We start from the raw sequence: 13,641 nt of genomic DNA, 5'->3' as shown, positions 1-13,641 counted from the left end.
GGCAGTCTAGGCCCATTCTCAGACCATTAACTTTTTCAAAACAAAGACCAAAAATCTTCAGTCATTAACACTGGAACAGAAACAACTGGGTCTTGCAATAGCCTGTAAACCACCTCCGTAATGAGAAGAAACAAAATTGCATTGGAAATGAACAGGCTTATTGAACAATACCCCACATTTTCTCCCAAAGGATGTGCACTTTATAAAGGTTGAGGGTTTTTTTCTCCATGCATACATGAATACAAGCCAATCTTCTCACATTTGCTGTGGGAGAAACGGATGAAAATATTTGAAATAGTTGTATCTCAATGTTGAAAAACTTACTCTATGAAGCCTCACCTTAATTGTGTTATTTCACTCTAACATTACTGTTATAACATTCCAAAATGGACTCCCATGATTAAGGCTTCTCATTTTAATATCATCTTTTGTCATCTGGCCCAACCTATACCTCTGTGGCATATTTTCAGGACTGACATTCTAGCAGATTTCACTGACCAGTGACTTCTTTTTAAGCCGACAATAATATATTTTCTATAAAATATTATTAAGAAACAAAAGAAGGCATAAAACCACCAGCCATAAAATTATATTAAAAGTTATGTTTTTCTGACCACTGAAAATTACTTTGGACAGGAAAAGCCAACTTTGTACAGAATGTATAAATGTTTGTAAATTTGTTTATAATTTTTATAAATTTGTAAAATTCTCTTGTTTCACTGGAAAAGTTACATTAAGCTAATGTTTTCTATCAAAAAAAAATCAATATTAGGAAATGAAAGAGAAAAAAAATCCACAGAACTTAATCACTCAAAAAATCAAGTCTAGATTAGAGCCATATGTTTGGTGAATAAATAGATATCTGTGGACATCCTGTGCTCTGCTAAGACTACAAGAGAGAAAAATTAATTTTCTGAATATCAGATGCTTGAAAGGCTAATATAATTCTCATTTAATGATAATTGTTTGGGTAATACATAATAACCAGAGCATAAAACCCAATTCCCAGAAACAAATGAAAAGGCTGTTAGCTTTTCAGACTATCCATATCTTCTGTGATCTGTTTGGCTCATGATGTGTTTATTTTGCTGAGATATTTAATAAATTTCAACATGTAAGAAGCTTCTGATCTAATTTTCCAACTTGTATACCAGAATGTTGTTTTGGCAACACCATGCCAAAAAAAACCCTCACAAAACAAAGACATATAAGCTCTGTGTGTTACTTTAAGCATATTAAAAAAGTGTTCTGGTTCATGTAAGACATTTTACAAAAAACTTCGGCTTTCTGGCTCTCTTTTGCCATTTTTTTTTAATTGCAGTACTGGCAAGATAATGTGTTTAAAATGATGACCCTTGCAAATAATAAGGCTAAAACCAACAGTAAATGTTGAGCCTTTACATTTGCATCTGAATCTTCAGATTTAGAGGGGATACATTTTCAATATTTTCTCTGCAAATATGAAAGCCACTTTTTCATTTGGAAATTGAAATTATTATCTAGTCACGTGCCTGAAGGAACTCTGTCTACCACTGCAGGGTACTCTTCCCCTATATCTGGTTTTGCTTAGTTAGAGCTACCTTATGAATAGCACAAGTGGGATCTTCATAAATATTCCACTACTTTGCAGATTGTGGATGGAAGAATTATGACTGTGGTAAAAAAGGACTGAAACTGCTATAAGAAAGATCTGGCCACTTGACATACTCCCAATTATTAATTCAAAGAAGACAAGGGCAGATAAGAAGATTCTTATCCCGGATTAATTATTTTGGGCTTACTACATGCAACAACACAAGTGAAAGGTTGGATGGCTGCCCATATACATCAAATGAAGAGACTCCTGAAGCTGCTTACCTTCTCTAAAGAAGCCATTTTAGGACTCCTATAATTTTGAAATATTTATTTAACACTCTTTCCCAGAGAGAGAAGGCACCTGTATCCTCATAAAGTGAAACATGACACTCCTTTAAGAAGATTTGCGTAGGAGACTGCATTCATCCTCAGCAACAAAGAGCAAAGCATAACCTCCTCCACTCTGTGGCACCTCCATAATTCCTTCTAAATAAGTCTTTAGTTAAAAGGAATGTTGATACCCACAAAATCAAGCTTCCAAGGTTCCAATTTCTTTGAAAATCGTTATTTAAGTATCAGTAAGATTATACCTGTCATGTGCTGATCAGCTTCTAGGCCTCTCAAAAAAACTCATTTTACTTCAAGAACTGATTACCATAACATGTTTCCACATGCCCCAAGGCCTTTTATACCAACTCTGTTCAGCATAGAATAGGTATGGTCAATGAACAATGAAATAAAAAAATTGTAGAACAAAACCACTTCAAATACACCTCCTCAAAATACTTCCAGATAACACTTCCAAATTCAGTTTGAAAAAAACAAATGAAGAAACTTCAAATACAGCACTGTCCAAGTCCCCAAAACACATGTTCATATTCTGCTTAGAAAAGAGAGATGAAACACCTTCTCCATACCAACAAAAGATACACTCTGTATTGCTAACAATTCTTGCTTTCAAGTATTTTTGGATGAAATAATCCATGTAACAGCACAGCACAGTATATTGTTTCACTCTTTGGAATAACCCCAGCTGAAGTCTCCATCTGGAGAACCAATACATTAATAATTTTATCCCTCTTGATACAAAGGAGAATAACTGTTAATACAGATAGTAACTGCAACAGGAATTTCCTAATGTAGTCATACTGCATTGTCCTAAAATATTTAAGTATTTCTATAGATTTTCAAACTGGTTTTTAAAAAGACACATTTTTAAAGTCTCAAAACAATCACCTGAACTGAAGACTTTCTGTCAGAGTGCAAAAGTCTATATACCTTCATTCATGTATAAATTTCTTACCTTCCCAAACAGACAGATAATTAAAAATGCTACAGAGAAGTTATTGAATAATTCTTTTTATTATTACTATATATCTTAGAAGATTCTTTTAAAAAAAAAAAAACTTTATTGTTGGAAAATCTTCTGGAACATCGTACTGCAGGTGAAAAGTATGAGATATGAAAGAATTTATGATAGTGTTATTTTAAACTATTTACCCACCATGTAAAGTACTGTTCTGAACCTGAAATGCTCATTAAAGCTGTCAAATGAAAATTCAAGCTACAGTAACTTTAAAGTAGAGTACAGTACAGTGTCTGATGAAAGCAATCCTGATTTTCCAATTAATTTAAATAACCCATAATACTATAAATTCTTCCTATGTCAGCCAACAGGTATAAGCAGTAAAGTACTACGGATGTTCATCAGAAAAACAAGTGAGAAATAAGGTAACTTTTCCAAAGTGGGCAAGCTGTACAAAAAGAAACTAACTCACAGACAAACAGCCAGGTAACATTAACCAAAGAAAGCACGATTAAAGAAGCTTTCTAGATACTGATGGAGTTTTTTTGTTTGCTTTTTTAAGCAGTGAAAAACTAGAAGGTTCTAATAATTCATGCAATAGGAAATATCTAAATATTGTTAATTAAAGATATTGGAATTACTACTGATTATATATAATGGTACACTTATTCCATACCTTGGAAGACCGAAAACAGAATGCCGTAGATTTTACATCCGCTTTCTCTTTGTCTGTAAGAAGAAGACTCTTGTCATCCAGGAGACTTAAATATTTTCCTGTTGTTATATGCCTTAGTCTGAATGGCTGTCCCCATCTAATGTGGCTGCCACTCCACCTAAGAAAGTTCATAAGAAATGTTTGGGTTTTTTAAAACAAATCATAGATTTTAACTACTGGCAAAAATATTTTAAAGTACACTATATTGCCAACTAGTTTGTAAATGGATAAAATTCTAAATGTTGGATTATCAGCAAGAGAATGGCTATTTTGTGATTATCTCCTCTAAAACAATTCTAATAACTGATCTTAACCTCTTCCTTTGCACAGGCTGCCTTGGTTCTGACTGAATTTCTCCTGAGAGAAGATACAGACCGCCTACGGAAAAGGAGGCTTATGTTGTACACAAAGAGTTTAGATCTGCCAGTTCCCTCTCCAACAGTTCATGTACCAGCAGCTGGGTTTGTTCACTCTCCCAGAGCACTCTCCTTTCAGCAGTCAGTACACATTATTACTAAACAAAGACCAGCGCACATTCGCCACATTGTATAGAAGGAAGAAAGGCGAAGAATTTCTACCTAAGCTCTCCAAGAACTTCTCAAGCTGAAATACAGGTTGCAGGTTTTGAACTTCTTGCCTTAAACTGAAAATTCTGTTCTCCTCTTCCTCCTGATTAACTCCTGAAGATAAACTTGTCTAGGGGTTAACTAAGGAGGATGCATTTCATGAAGCCTTTTAAGAATGCTTCTCGAATATTCCTTAGATTGGAAAATTGCCACAGCTAGCATGTTCTCCTGGATCTTCATAAAGCTTGCTTCAGTCTTATATCATCAAAAGTTTATACTTTAGATGTATGTGCACACTGCTTTTTGAAGAAATCATACATTTATTTTCTGTTTGCAAGATGTCCATCATAATGGAGTTATGATATACTGCAGAGGTTCTGACATGTTTCCACAAATACTAGTAATTCTCTATGCTTACTGTAGTTTGAAATAGCTTAAAATTACCAACAAATGCTCAGATAATATCAATGAAATATACAAACACACCTTTATGAACCTAACCTGATTATAAACTTACTCCCATATCAGAATTTTGTATCTTCTCACTTGCATTTAATTCCAGGTACAGCGTGCAAAAGCAAAACACATTTATATATATGTTTTGTATAGATTCATATAGTATAGTCTGAAAATCCCTTAAATTAGCACTTACTTGTTTTCCTTCAACCATACATGTAGCAGATTAAAGCACTTACCTACTCAATAAAAATATCCAGTTGTTTAAGCATGTCTTCTTAATATTTGGCCACATTGCACACAAAACTGTTTTGGCAGGTGTTTTTTAAAGTGCAGGAGCTTTTAAAATACCAGAGCAATACCCAGCATCTGTACTGCAAAACGATTTGTTACCACTTCTCCAATTAAGCTTCTAAACACTTTTAGCTATTGATTTTAAATACGCCAAAAGAAGGAAGATGTTTTCCCCTAACTATGTTCTGTGGTAAATTAAGTAGTCTCTGCTGATTGAGGGGAAAGAACTTGGAGGAGGAAGGAAATATGGAAGCTTTATAACTTAAATTTTGTTTTCCCCTTGTCTTCTAGACAGCAAAGTCAGTATATTCCATAAAAGCACGTCAAAGTATCAGTGTTCTAGCACAAGTTCTGCTTCTCATTTAAGTAAAATGTCATGTCACAAAACACACGAACTCTGCACCTTTCATATTATGGGCCATACTGGGGAGCTGTCTTTCCTTGACTAATTTAATTTTCTCTTGGACTCAATAGCTATGGACCATAAGAAAAAGAAAATAATAAGTACAGTGCAGTTCAGCCATGCCCCTAGTTCATGCCTGCAGGATAGAAAAAAGCACAGTTCATGTGCACTTACAAGAAAAACCTTTTGAGCAGAAAATATCTTCTGAAGCCATTTGTGACTACTAAAAATTCTTTTTTGCAATGTGAGATTATGACCCCTGTCACCTTTTGGGAAAGAAAGCAATGCAGAGCAATAGTATCTGGCGACCTGTGGCAAGGCATCCCAAGAAGCAGTCTGCACATTGCAGACTGCCCAGGCAATTTTTATGACAGTTTTCCACTAATGAGGAAAGTTCAGAAACAATGATTCTTTCAGAATCATATAAAATCAAGAGAATTAATACTATATCTGTGGTCACTCTAGTAGGATCAGAGCTGATAAGAGGACTTCAGGCAGGCACATGCTAAGTTACAAATTGAAGCATTTGCATGAATAGGATTGTGCCTGCAATTCAGTAATGAATATATATAGCTATTAGAATATTAGAGGAAGAAAGGGAGGTGAGGGACTTGTAGGAAAAAGTGTTATTCTTGGCATTTTATTTGTTGGGTTTTTTCCTGATAAGAAAATCATGTTCCTTAAAAAAAAATATTACTGCTGCCTTTGCTTAGTTGTTTTGACAGTTCTCATAATTTCTCTCAGTCCTTTATGTTCAAATATATACACTTCAAAAGTTTGTATACAATGCCTGTCAAAGTAACTTATATGACAGTCGTAATAGAAACCTGTAATTTCTCAAATACCCACATTGCTCCAGTACAACTGCTTATTAGGGAAGTAAATGCAATGAGGAAAACAAAATGCCAGACATCCTTCCACAGTTTCAACGTGGTCACTTAGGCATCCTCTCAAGGTCAATTTCAGTCCAAAGCAAAAATCTCACTGATCTATCGATGACATTTAACATCATCCTATTAAATAAAATGCACACACAGAAAGCAGCATCTTTGGAGTGTAACCTTTCCCTAAACTGTACTGATTTACTCTCTAAAAAGCAATCATTTATTAGTCACTAGAAATTTTATCACAAGCACATATTGTAATATGATTGCAATGCAATTTAAATGCAACTTTACAGCATAATTACCTTAAACAAGACACAATTCCTTACTATCATTCCAATACTTCCAACAATGCAAGGTAGCATATTTTTCTGTAAATTTTTGCCTTTAAAGACTTCCAAATGGCTTAAACAATTGGTGGCACACGTTAATTAGTAGTTTTAAGGAAAAGAGATCTGTTTGTCACATATAGTTGTTAAAAATGTAAATTGTGAATTCACTGACAAATTAAAAAAAAATCAGAAGCATATGTGTTAACATGCACTTTCATGAAAGAGTTATAGAGCACTTTTTAAAGATTATTTTAATAATAATATTAGTGTGGTTCTACAGTCACCAATCTGATTTTATGGCAACAATCTTACTATATAAAAATCGCCCTCCCAAACTGATTTCTCTTTCTGAGGAGATTTTACTTACGCAACTCTTAGAGTCTCTAGTCGCCAAAGGGAACGAGCATGAATAGACACAGCACCACCTTCATAATGGACAGTTCTGTAAACCAAGCAAAGGCACAGACTGAATGTTCAGCTCTGTTGCAAGAGTTCATCATAGTTGCCTGTTCTAAAACCGCAAAAACAATTATTGCAGCTCTCAGATTCATATTCAAACCCAACTTTTATCAATTAAATCTTCAGACCTAGTTACTTAAATTTCATTTGAATCACTATTGTGATTCCGTAACAATGACATCTACAGTGTTTGTTTAGACATCTTGCTTAGTTTTTAAGGATAGAGAAACCGAGGGGAAGAGGCGGGGGAAGCAGCAATACCCTAGTAATTACATTTTTTCTGGATTTTAACAAAAAACAAATATGAAATTGTGACCAAAATTTGTGATCACTGCATATGACTCACACGAGGACAGTGCATTCTTAGAGATCTGAGCTATTAAAATAAGCATGCAACTTATTACAATGAATAATGAAGATTCACTTAATTGGCACCGCATTTTATTACCACAGCACCTGAAGTTTCACAACTACACCGATAAAGTTTTCACACTGCCCAGATGCTTACAGCTTCCTATTTCTAATATACCATGTAATGACCCCTCTAATTCTCTCATATTATCCAGAAATTTGAGTGCTTCAAAAAGCCAACTGAACCTAAAAAAATATAAAAGATTGGTTTCTTTATCTTCACTATTCTACACAAAGATAAGTGGTATATATTGGATTCACAAAATGGTTTAGATTTATGGTCACCAAAAGCTCTGAGTTGGGTAACATGGCTTCTCTTCAAAGCAAACACTGAAGAAGGTGGAGTATATTAAGTACTGCCACTCTAGATTTAAGCATCTGTTCTTTAGACTGCTTCCTGCCTGCACCTTTATTTCTGCCCTAAGACAGTGCCAGTATTTAAAAACTTAGGTCCTTCCTTTGGGAAAATGAATAAAGGAGTCACTTCTGCAAAGGAGTGCTGTCACTGTGCTTATCAGATCAAGCATGTCAGGGAACACTGCCAAACAGTGGCCTACTTTTATGGATCCTGGAAGAATTTATGGATTGAGTAAATGCTGTGATCTTCAGCCAAGATCAAGCACTGCCAAAAATAGCCAGAGGCATAACTTTAGAGAATATTATTATTGATATCATTGGCATTTCCCGTTTCTTATTAGAAGTAATTTTTTGAGAAGGATAATTTTGGAATCAGGTAGCTAGCACATCGTACAAAGTCCTCTTATGGATATAATACAGAGGGACTGAATGCTTAGAATGGAGACAAACCCAGCATTGGAAGAGGTGATGGAAAATTAAAAGAAATACTGACTTAGAATATACTTCTCAGCACTGTTAACAATACATGAAACTACAGATGTGCTAAAATTCATTTTGGAATATACTAGGAAGCATTAAAGAAATAAACACTCCAAGACATTGCAAATGAATGAAGACAAATTATACACAGGGAAAAAGATACGAGTCAAAATACATAATAAATATCCCTTGCCGCAATTACAAAACAACCCACACTGAATATTCATGACCAATGTATAAATAGAAACTCTGGCACACGCTCCATGTTCCAAAAAGAAGTTCTAGGTGCATATATAAACACATAGGAAGTCTTCCCCTTGACCTTCTACCCAGTATTTTCTACATATATTATCTTAGTCACTTGCTGCAAATGGTTGTAGTGCTAGGAGCAGCTGACAGGTATTAGTAAGTCTCTAATATCTCTTTCACAGAAGGGAATGAAATTCAAAGTCAACCTTAGCTTTTATTGAAATTGATCTTCATTAGTATGGTGAAATGCAAATGTTAAACCAATCTTGTATTCAGCTGCCTCTTTGTTCAGACTCTCAATTCTCTTCAGGCATTTGTTCAAATTTTTGTTCTGCAATGAACAGACGGGGCTTATGCTGTAACATCTACACAATAACAGTTCAGATGTTACCCTGGTTGGTTCGTTTGATTTGGGAGTGGAAGGGTGGGGTGAGGGAGTTGCTGTGTTGTTTTGTTGGGTTTTTTTAAAGTTGAAACACTGTGATTACATCCTGGTTTAATTCAATATGAATCTCACTGACAAAAAGGAATTCTTGCACTTGCATAATGCAAAATTTAACAATTTTATTCAGCAGTTTTCAACTCATTAAATATATGAGAAATCAAGTTAAAGAAAAGGCTTAAATTAATCAGAATATTTCAATTTTTACTTTTGAGATATGGATTTCTTTCTCACAATGGAAACCCAGAAGCTGTCATCAGTTTTTCAGTCCGAGTACTCTTCTGTAGCTAGCTGTGGATTAGACATAGCAGTTATGTCAGTTTAATTTTAATCATCTAAAAACCTCCCATTATGAACTTAAAATAATGGCTTCTAATGGGTGAAGTAGCTTTCTTTTATGTGACTGTCCATCCATTATTTCCTTACTCTGTTCTTTCAAAGGGGTGCTATCAGTCTTGGAATGGTTGTGAAATGAGAAAATGGAAAAGAGATAGAAGGGAAGAAATTTTAAATAAAAATGTGTAATTTGTTTACCAAAGGAAATAAGAAGGATACTGGGATTGTCCCTTATTTCCATATGAATGAACAGGTACAGTAGCAACAGAGGCAGAAAGACAGTGATAGCACTTTGTTGTGGATAAAAGTCAAAAGGCAGCAGCAAAGCCTCAGCAAATGAGCAACAGCAATCTGGAGGAGGACTGAGAAAGAGCTGGGGGATGGAGGGCTGGGGATCAACGATGCCTACAAAGAAGCAAAAGGAGAAGCCCAGAGACTGAGGTCAAGTATGGAACAGCAAGAATCTGTACGGGCAGGAGAGAAGATGCATGCTACAGAAAAACAAGTTGATGCAAAGCACTAGAATAGTGTGTAAGCTCTTCTGTCTTTAGTCAGTCTTCTCTACAGAAAAAATAGTAAAGAAAAGGCAGCTTTGAATAAAAGATCTCTTCTTCATTGAAGAGCAAGTCACTTTCCCTTTCCCATAATAGCATGCATAGTGATCATTGCCTCAGAGCAGCTGAATAAATTCATAACATAGACCATCTCATACATTTTTATTCGGCCAAAGAAATCTAAAGTTCATTTTAACTCCTTTCATTAAAATAAATGTAGTAAACCACTCTGAGATAGCTCAAACTAACTTCCTTAGTGCTTGCTCTAGATAAAAAACATTATTTGATAGGATGCACCTCATTTCTTTTTATATACTCTGGACAACAGTGCTGAAAAGGAAGTATGATTCATAACATTTTAATACTACCTGAAACTGATGCTGGTAAACCATATGCGATACTGCTATTACTAGGTCAAATGAAACATTGTTTTTAATGATGTGTGAATAAGCTACAGGAATTCTCTGACTATCTAAGAGTTAACTAGAGATGTACATTGACAGAATGAAAACACACAATTTTGAGTTGTGAGGTGCACAGAAGATGCACATTACTTGCCAAACAGTGGAGAAAAAATATGAATTACAAAAACTTATTAAGAAATCAAAAGTAGTGTAAATGGATGAGGAAAGTACAAATAGCAGCATAAAAAAAGAGAACCAGAGCTACGAGTGTAATTCTTCCCATAGAAAGCTCAGAATACTTTGTATCTTCTGAGCTGTAACCATAACACTACCATCTTGAAATTTATTTCTATTCTACCCAAAGCACTTTATATGCAGATGCTGCATTTATGGAATAAGGATATTATCCACTTGTATTTCAAATTAATATATCTATAAGGATTTTAGAACAAGTTCATTTTGACTACAAACCTTAATCTAGGTATTTAGTTGGCATAATGATGTCATTTTTGGTCTGACCTATGGCTATATGTTAAATTTAAACTATCATTCTCTTCCTATTTCATTAATCGAATTCCCCTTCACAGAAACAGTGGCTGGGATGTACCGTGTCCCCCTAGGCTCAGGCAGCAATGACAGGACCAAGGACAGTGCCAACCCGCTGGCCACCACTCTAGGCAGAGCCATGGTAAACATCAAAGACAAAGCTCAAGATAAGAACCTCTCATCTCCAATTAGAATAATGAATGAATTACATAGGTTTAAAATAAGCTACCATATATCAAAAACCCAGGAGAATCATTATCTAATTCATGTTCTTCCTAAAGCATTGCTCAGCCAAGACATGCCAATCATTTCAGTGAAAATCACTGACTACAAATGGGCATTAAAGGAGGCTAAAATAAATTACACTGAATGACAGCATTTCAATACTGTTGAAGTAGCCTTGGTTCAAGAACCTGTAAATCCTAAGTTCTGCAGCGAGGAAATAATGGAGTAAACTCAGTAACTTGGAATGAATCAGGATGACATAATATGGCATGAATAACAGCATTGTACCTGGATTATGCACAAATTAATGAATCCACATATCAAAGTTCAAGTTGAAGAAATCGTTTCATTCCCTTCAATGATAGGCAAGGCTGTTCTGGTTTCAATTTGAAAAAAAATCAATCACTAAAGAGCTCTTTGGATTTCTTTCAAATCACTTTATAAAAGTAAAACCATTACTATTCAAGTCTTGTGTGTTGCTTTAGGCATGGGGAAGAGGTGATTGATTTATGGTGGGTGAAAATTCGCTGAGTTCACGTTTCAGTCATAAATAATCCTTCACACATGCCAGGTCCCAGCCCTTCTGAGGTACAACAGGCCTCGCTAGTTCATAATGCCGTGTCAAAGAGTGTATTTTACCTGTCTAAAGAGAATGGCATAAAAAAGAACTGGGATTGGCTAAGTCACACTGATTTTGATTTTCAGTACTTCACGCCTCCCTGTCTATCAATTTCTGAGACTAACACAAAATGTTCAGTATAATTTACAAAAGCCTTAAAGTAATATGTTTAATCAAAAAAACAACTCTCAAAGGCAGGAATAACAAAATTGACTTCTGGAATTAGAGTTACACATATAGATTCCCTCATGAAGGCCTCTTCTAACTGGACGTTTTGAGAAACTTGAAGTCTCTTCCACCTCAAGTGATACTTTGCAGAAGTCAGGAGCACTTTGCGCTCTCACTGGTAATTTCTTTCTGTAATGACGTATTTCTGAAGGGTTCAAATTGCACTGCAGTCATCACTTTCAAATACATACTGCAAATCAAAATGTAAAATAGTTGCAACAGGAACATTATGGCCCACTCCTACACTGGGAACTATGAATGCTCACAGCTCTACTGCCGCGCAGACTTCAAGTTTAAGAACATAAATGATGACGGTATAATAAAGAGCAAGCATCACAATTCAATCAAAAAAAGCCCAAATAATCTTGATTACAAACTTGCATTGCTGTCCACCATTAGTTTTTGCGAACTTCTAAGTTTAAAAAAATTAAAAAAAAAAAAACAAACCCTGAAGTAAACCAAAACTCTACAGTCATGTGAAGCATTGTTTCAATAAATAGCTGACATTTTACAAGAAAATAAAAATGTAATATAATTCCTTTAAACTGAACAGTAAAAAAGGGATAAAAAAAAGGGGGGGCTGGTGACTGATTCAGTTGTGACGGAAGAAAAAGTTATCTTATTTATTGCTGCACAACCCAAACTTATTCTGAACATTTCTTGCAAAATTTATTAATTGAGTGAAACAATAGCAAACAATTTCAGAAAGACACTAATCGGCTCTAAATACCAAATTCCACCATAATTAGAATAAATGTATTCATTCTTTTGATAAGTTCAAAAGCAAAGACTCAGTATTGTAATTAGTAAAGAAGGAATTTTTTTTTTCTTTAAGTGTAACAGTTTCAACGGGAGATAATGCCAAATAAAAGCAAAGACCATTTCAAGCATGAAAAGTGATTTATATCTTCTGCTTGACGATTGTACATTACCCCAACCCCAAAAAACCAAAATATTAAAAATTCTTAGCAGATTTCTCATGTTTGAAACAGGAGATAAAGTGTCAGAAAGGAGACTAAACAATCCCTCATTTCAAGAAAAATAACTCCATAGCTCAAGGAAACCCACGTGGGTCTGCCTCATTCCCCACGCACAACTAACAGACCGCTTCTATCAGCTCGGATGACGAGAGCCAGGACACAAACCATGCAGGCAGAGAATGGAGGAAAAGGACTCAAGATAAATACAGACTCCCAGCTACTGTGCTCTGGCAGATGTTTCCCCAGGCTTTGAAGATAAATAGAATCAAAGTAATCACCAGAACACCACCAAGCTGATTATCCTATGCTTTCTCCTGTATATCTATACAGGTATTTATTTTTTAATCTACCTAGAAATGCTTCTGGAATTTCAAATTAAGAGATACAGAAACAACACTGCAAATTTAGGTCTAGTTAGCTATAGATGACTAAGGCATTTTACATAATAACAACACAGTTTAAGGATCCTTTGAGCAAGGCTTTAAATGCTGTTCTTAAACCATACCTAACTGAGATATGCAGTAAAATATATTTCATTCAGTGAAATTGCACATATTTAACCTTTTCCCTGTTCTTTTTTTGTTCTTCATTTGGGTCAAAGTGCATCAGGGTCATACCCACTCTGCCTGTGGTGTTTTAAAAACAATACCATATTTTTTTCTAATGTAATATCAAGTAAACCAACACACTACAACAAACTGGAATTTCCACTGGTTCCAACTGGAATGCATTTTATTTACAAATCAAATTAAGTCTAGTAAGTTAAAAACTGAGTCCACTTGAAATGGAGAAGGACATTTTTGTGCAGCTATGACCCCCC

General features: G+C 35.0%; 1 protein-coding gene across 1 annotated transcript in view; it reads right to left on the bottom strand.

Moving 5' to 3' along the window:
* The window catches only part of RYR2 (ryanodine receptor 2), a gene marked incomplete at both ends in the record, with an annotated part of 388,405 nt that overhangs the window by 197,330 nt on the left and 177,434 nt on the right, over positions 1-13,641 (bottom strand). The window contains 2 exons of the mRNA XM_084261061.1: positions 3,558-3,714; positions 6,899-6,973. Coding sequence (XP_084117187.1) covers positions 3,558-3,714; positions 6,899-6,973 — 232 coding nt within the window. The remainder of the gene's footprint in view (positions 1-3,557; positions 3,715-6,898; positions 6,974-13,641) is intronic.

The sequence above is a fragment of the Gallinula chloropus genome (assembly GCF_964237585.1).
Source record: "Gallinula chloropus genome assembly, chromosome: 3".
Taxonomy (NCBI): domain Eukaryota; kingdom Metazoa; phylum Chordata; class Aves; order Gruiformes; family Rallidae; genus Gallinula; species Gallinula chloropus.
Note: the sequence above shows the minus strand (reverse complement) of the source record. Positions and strands in the feature narration are given on the sequence as shown.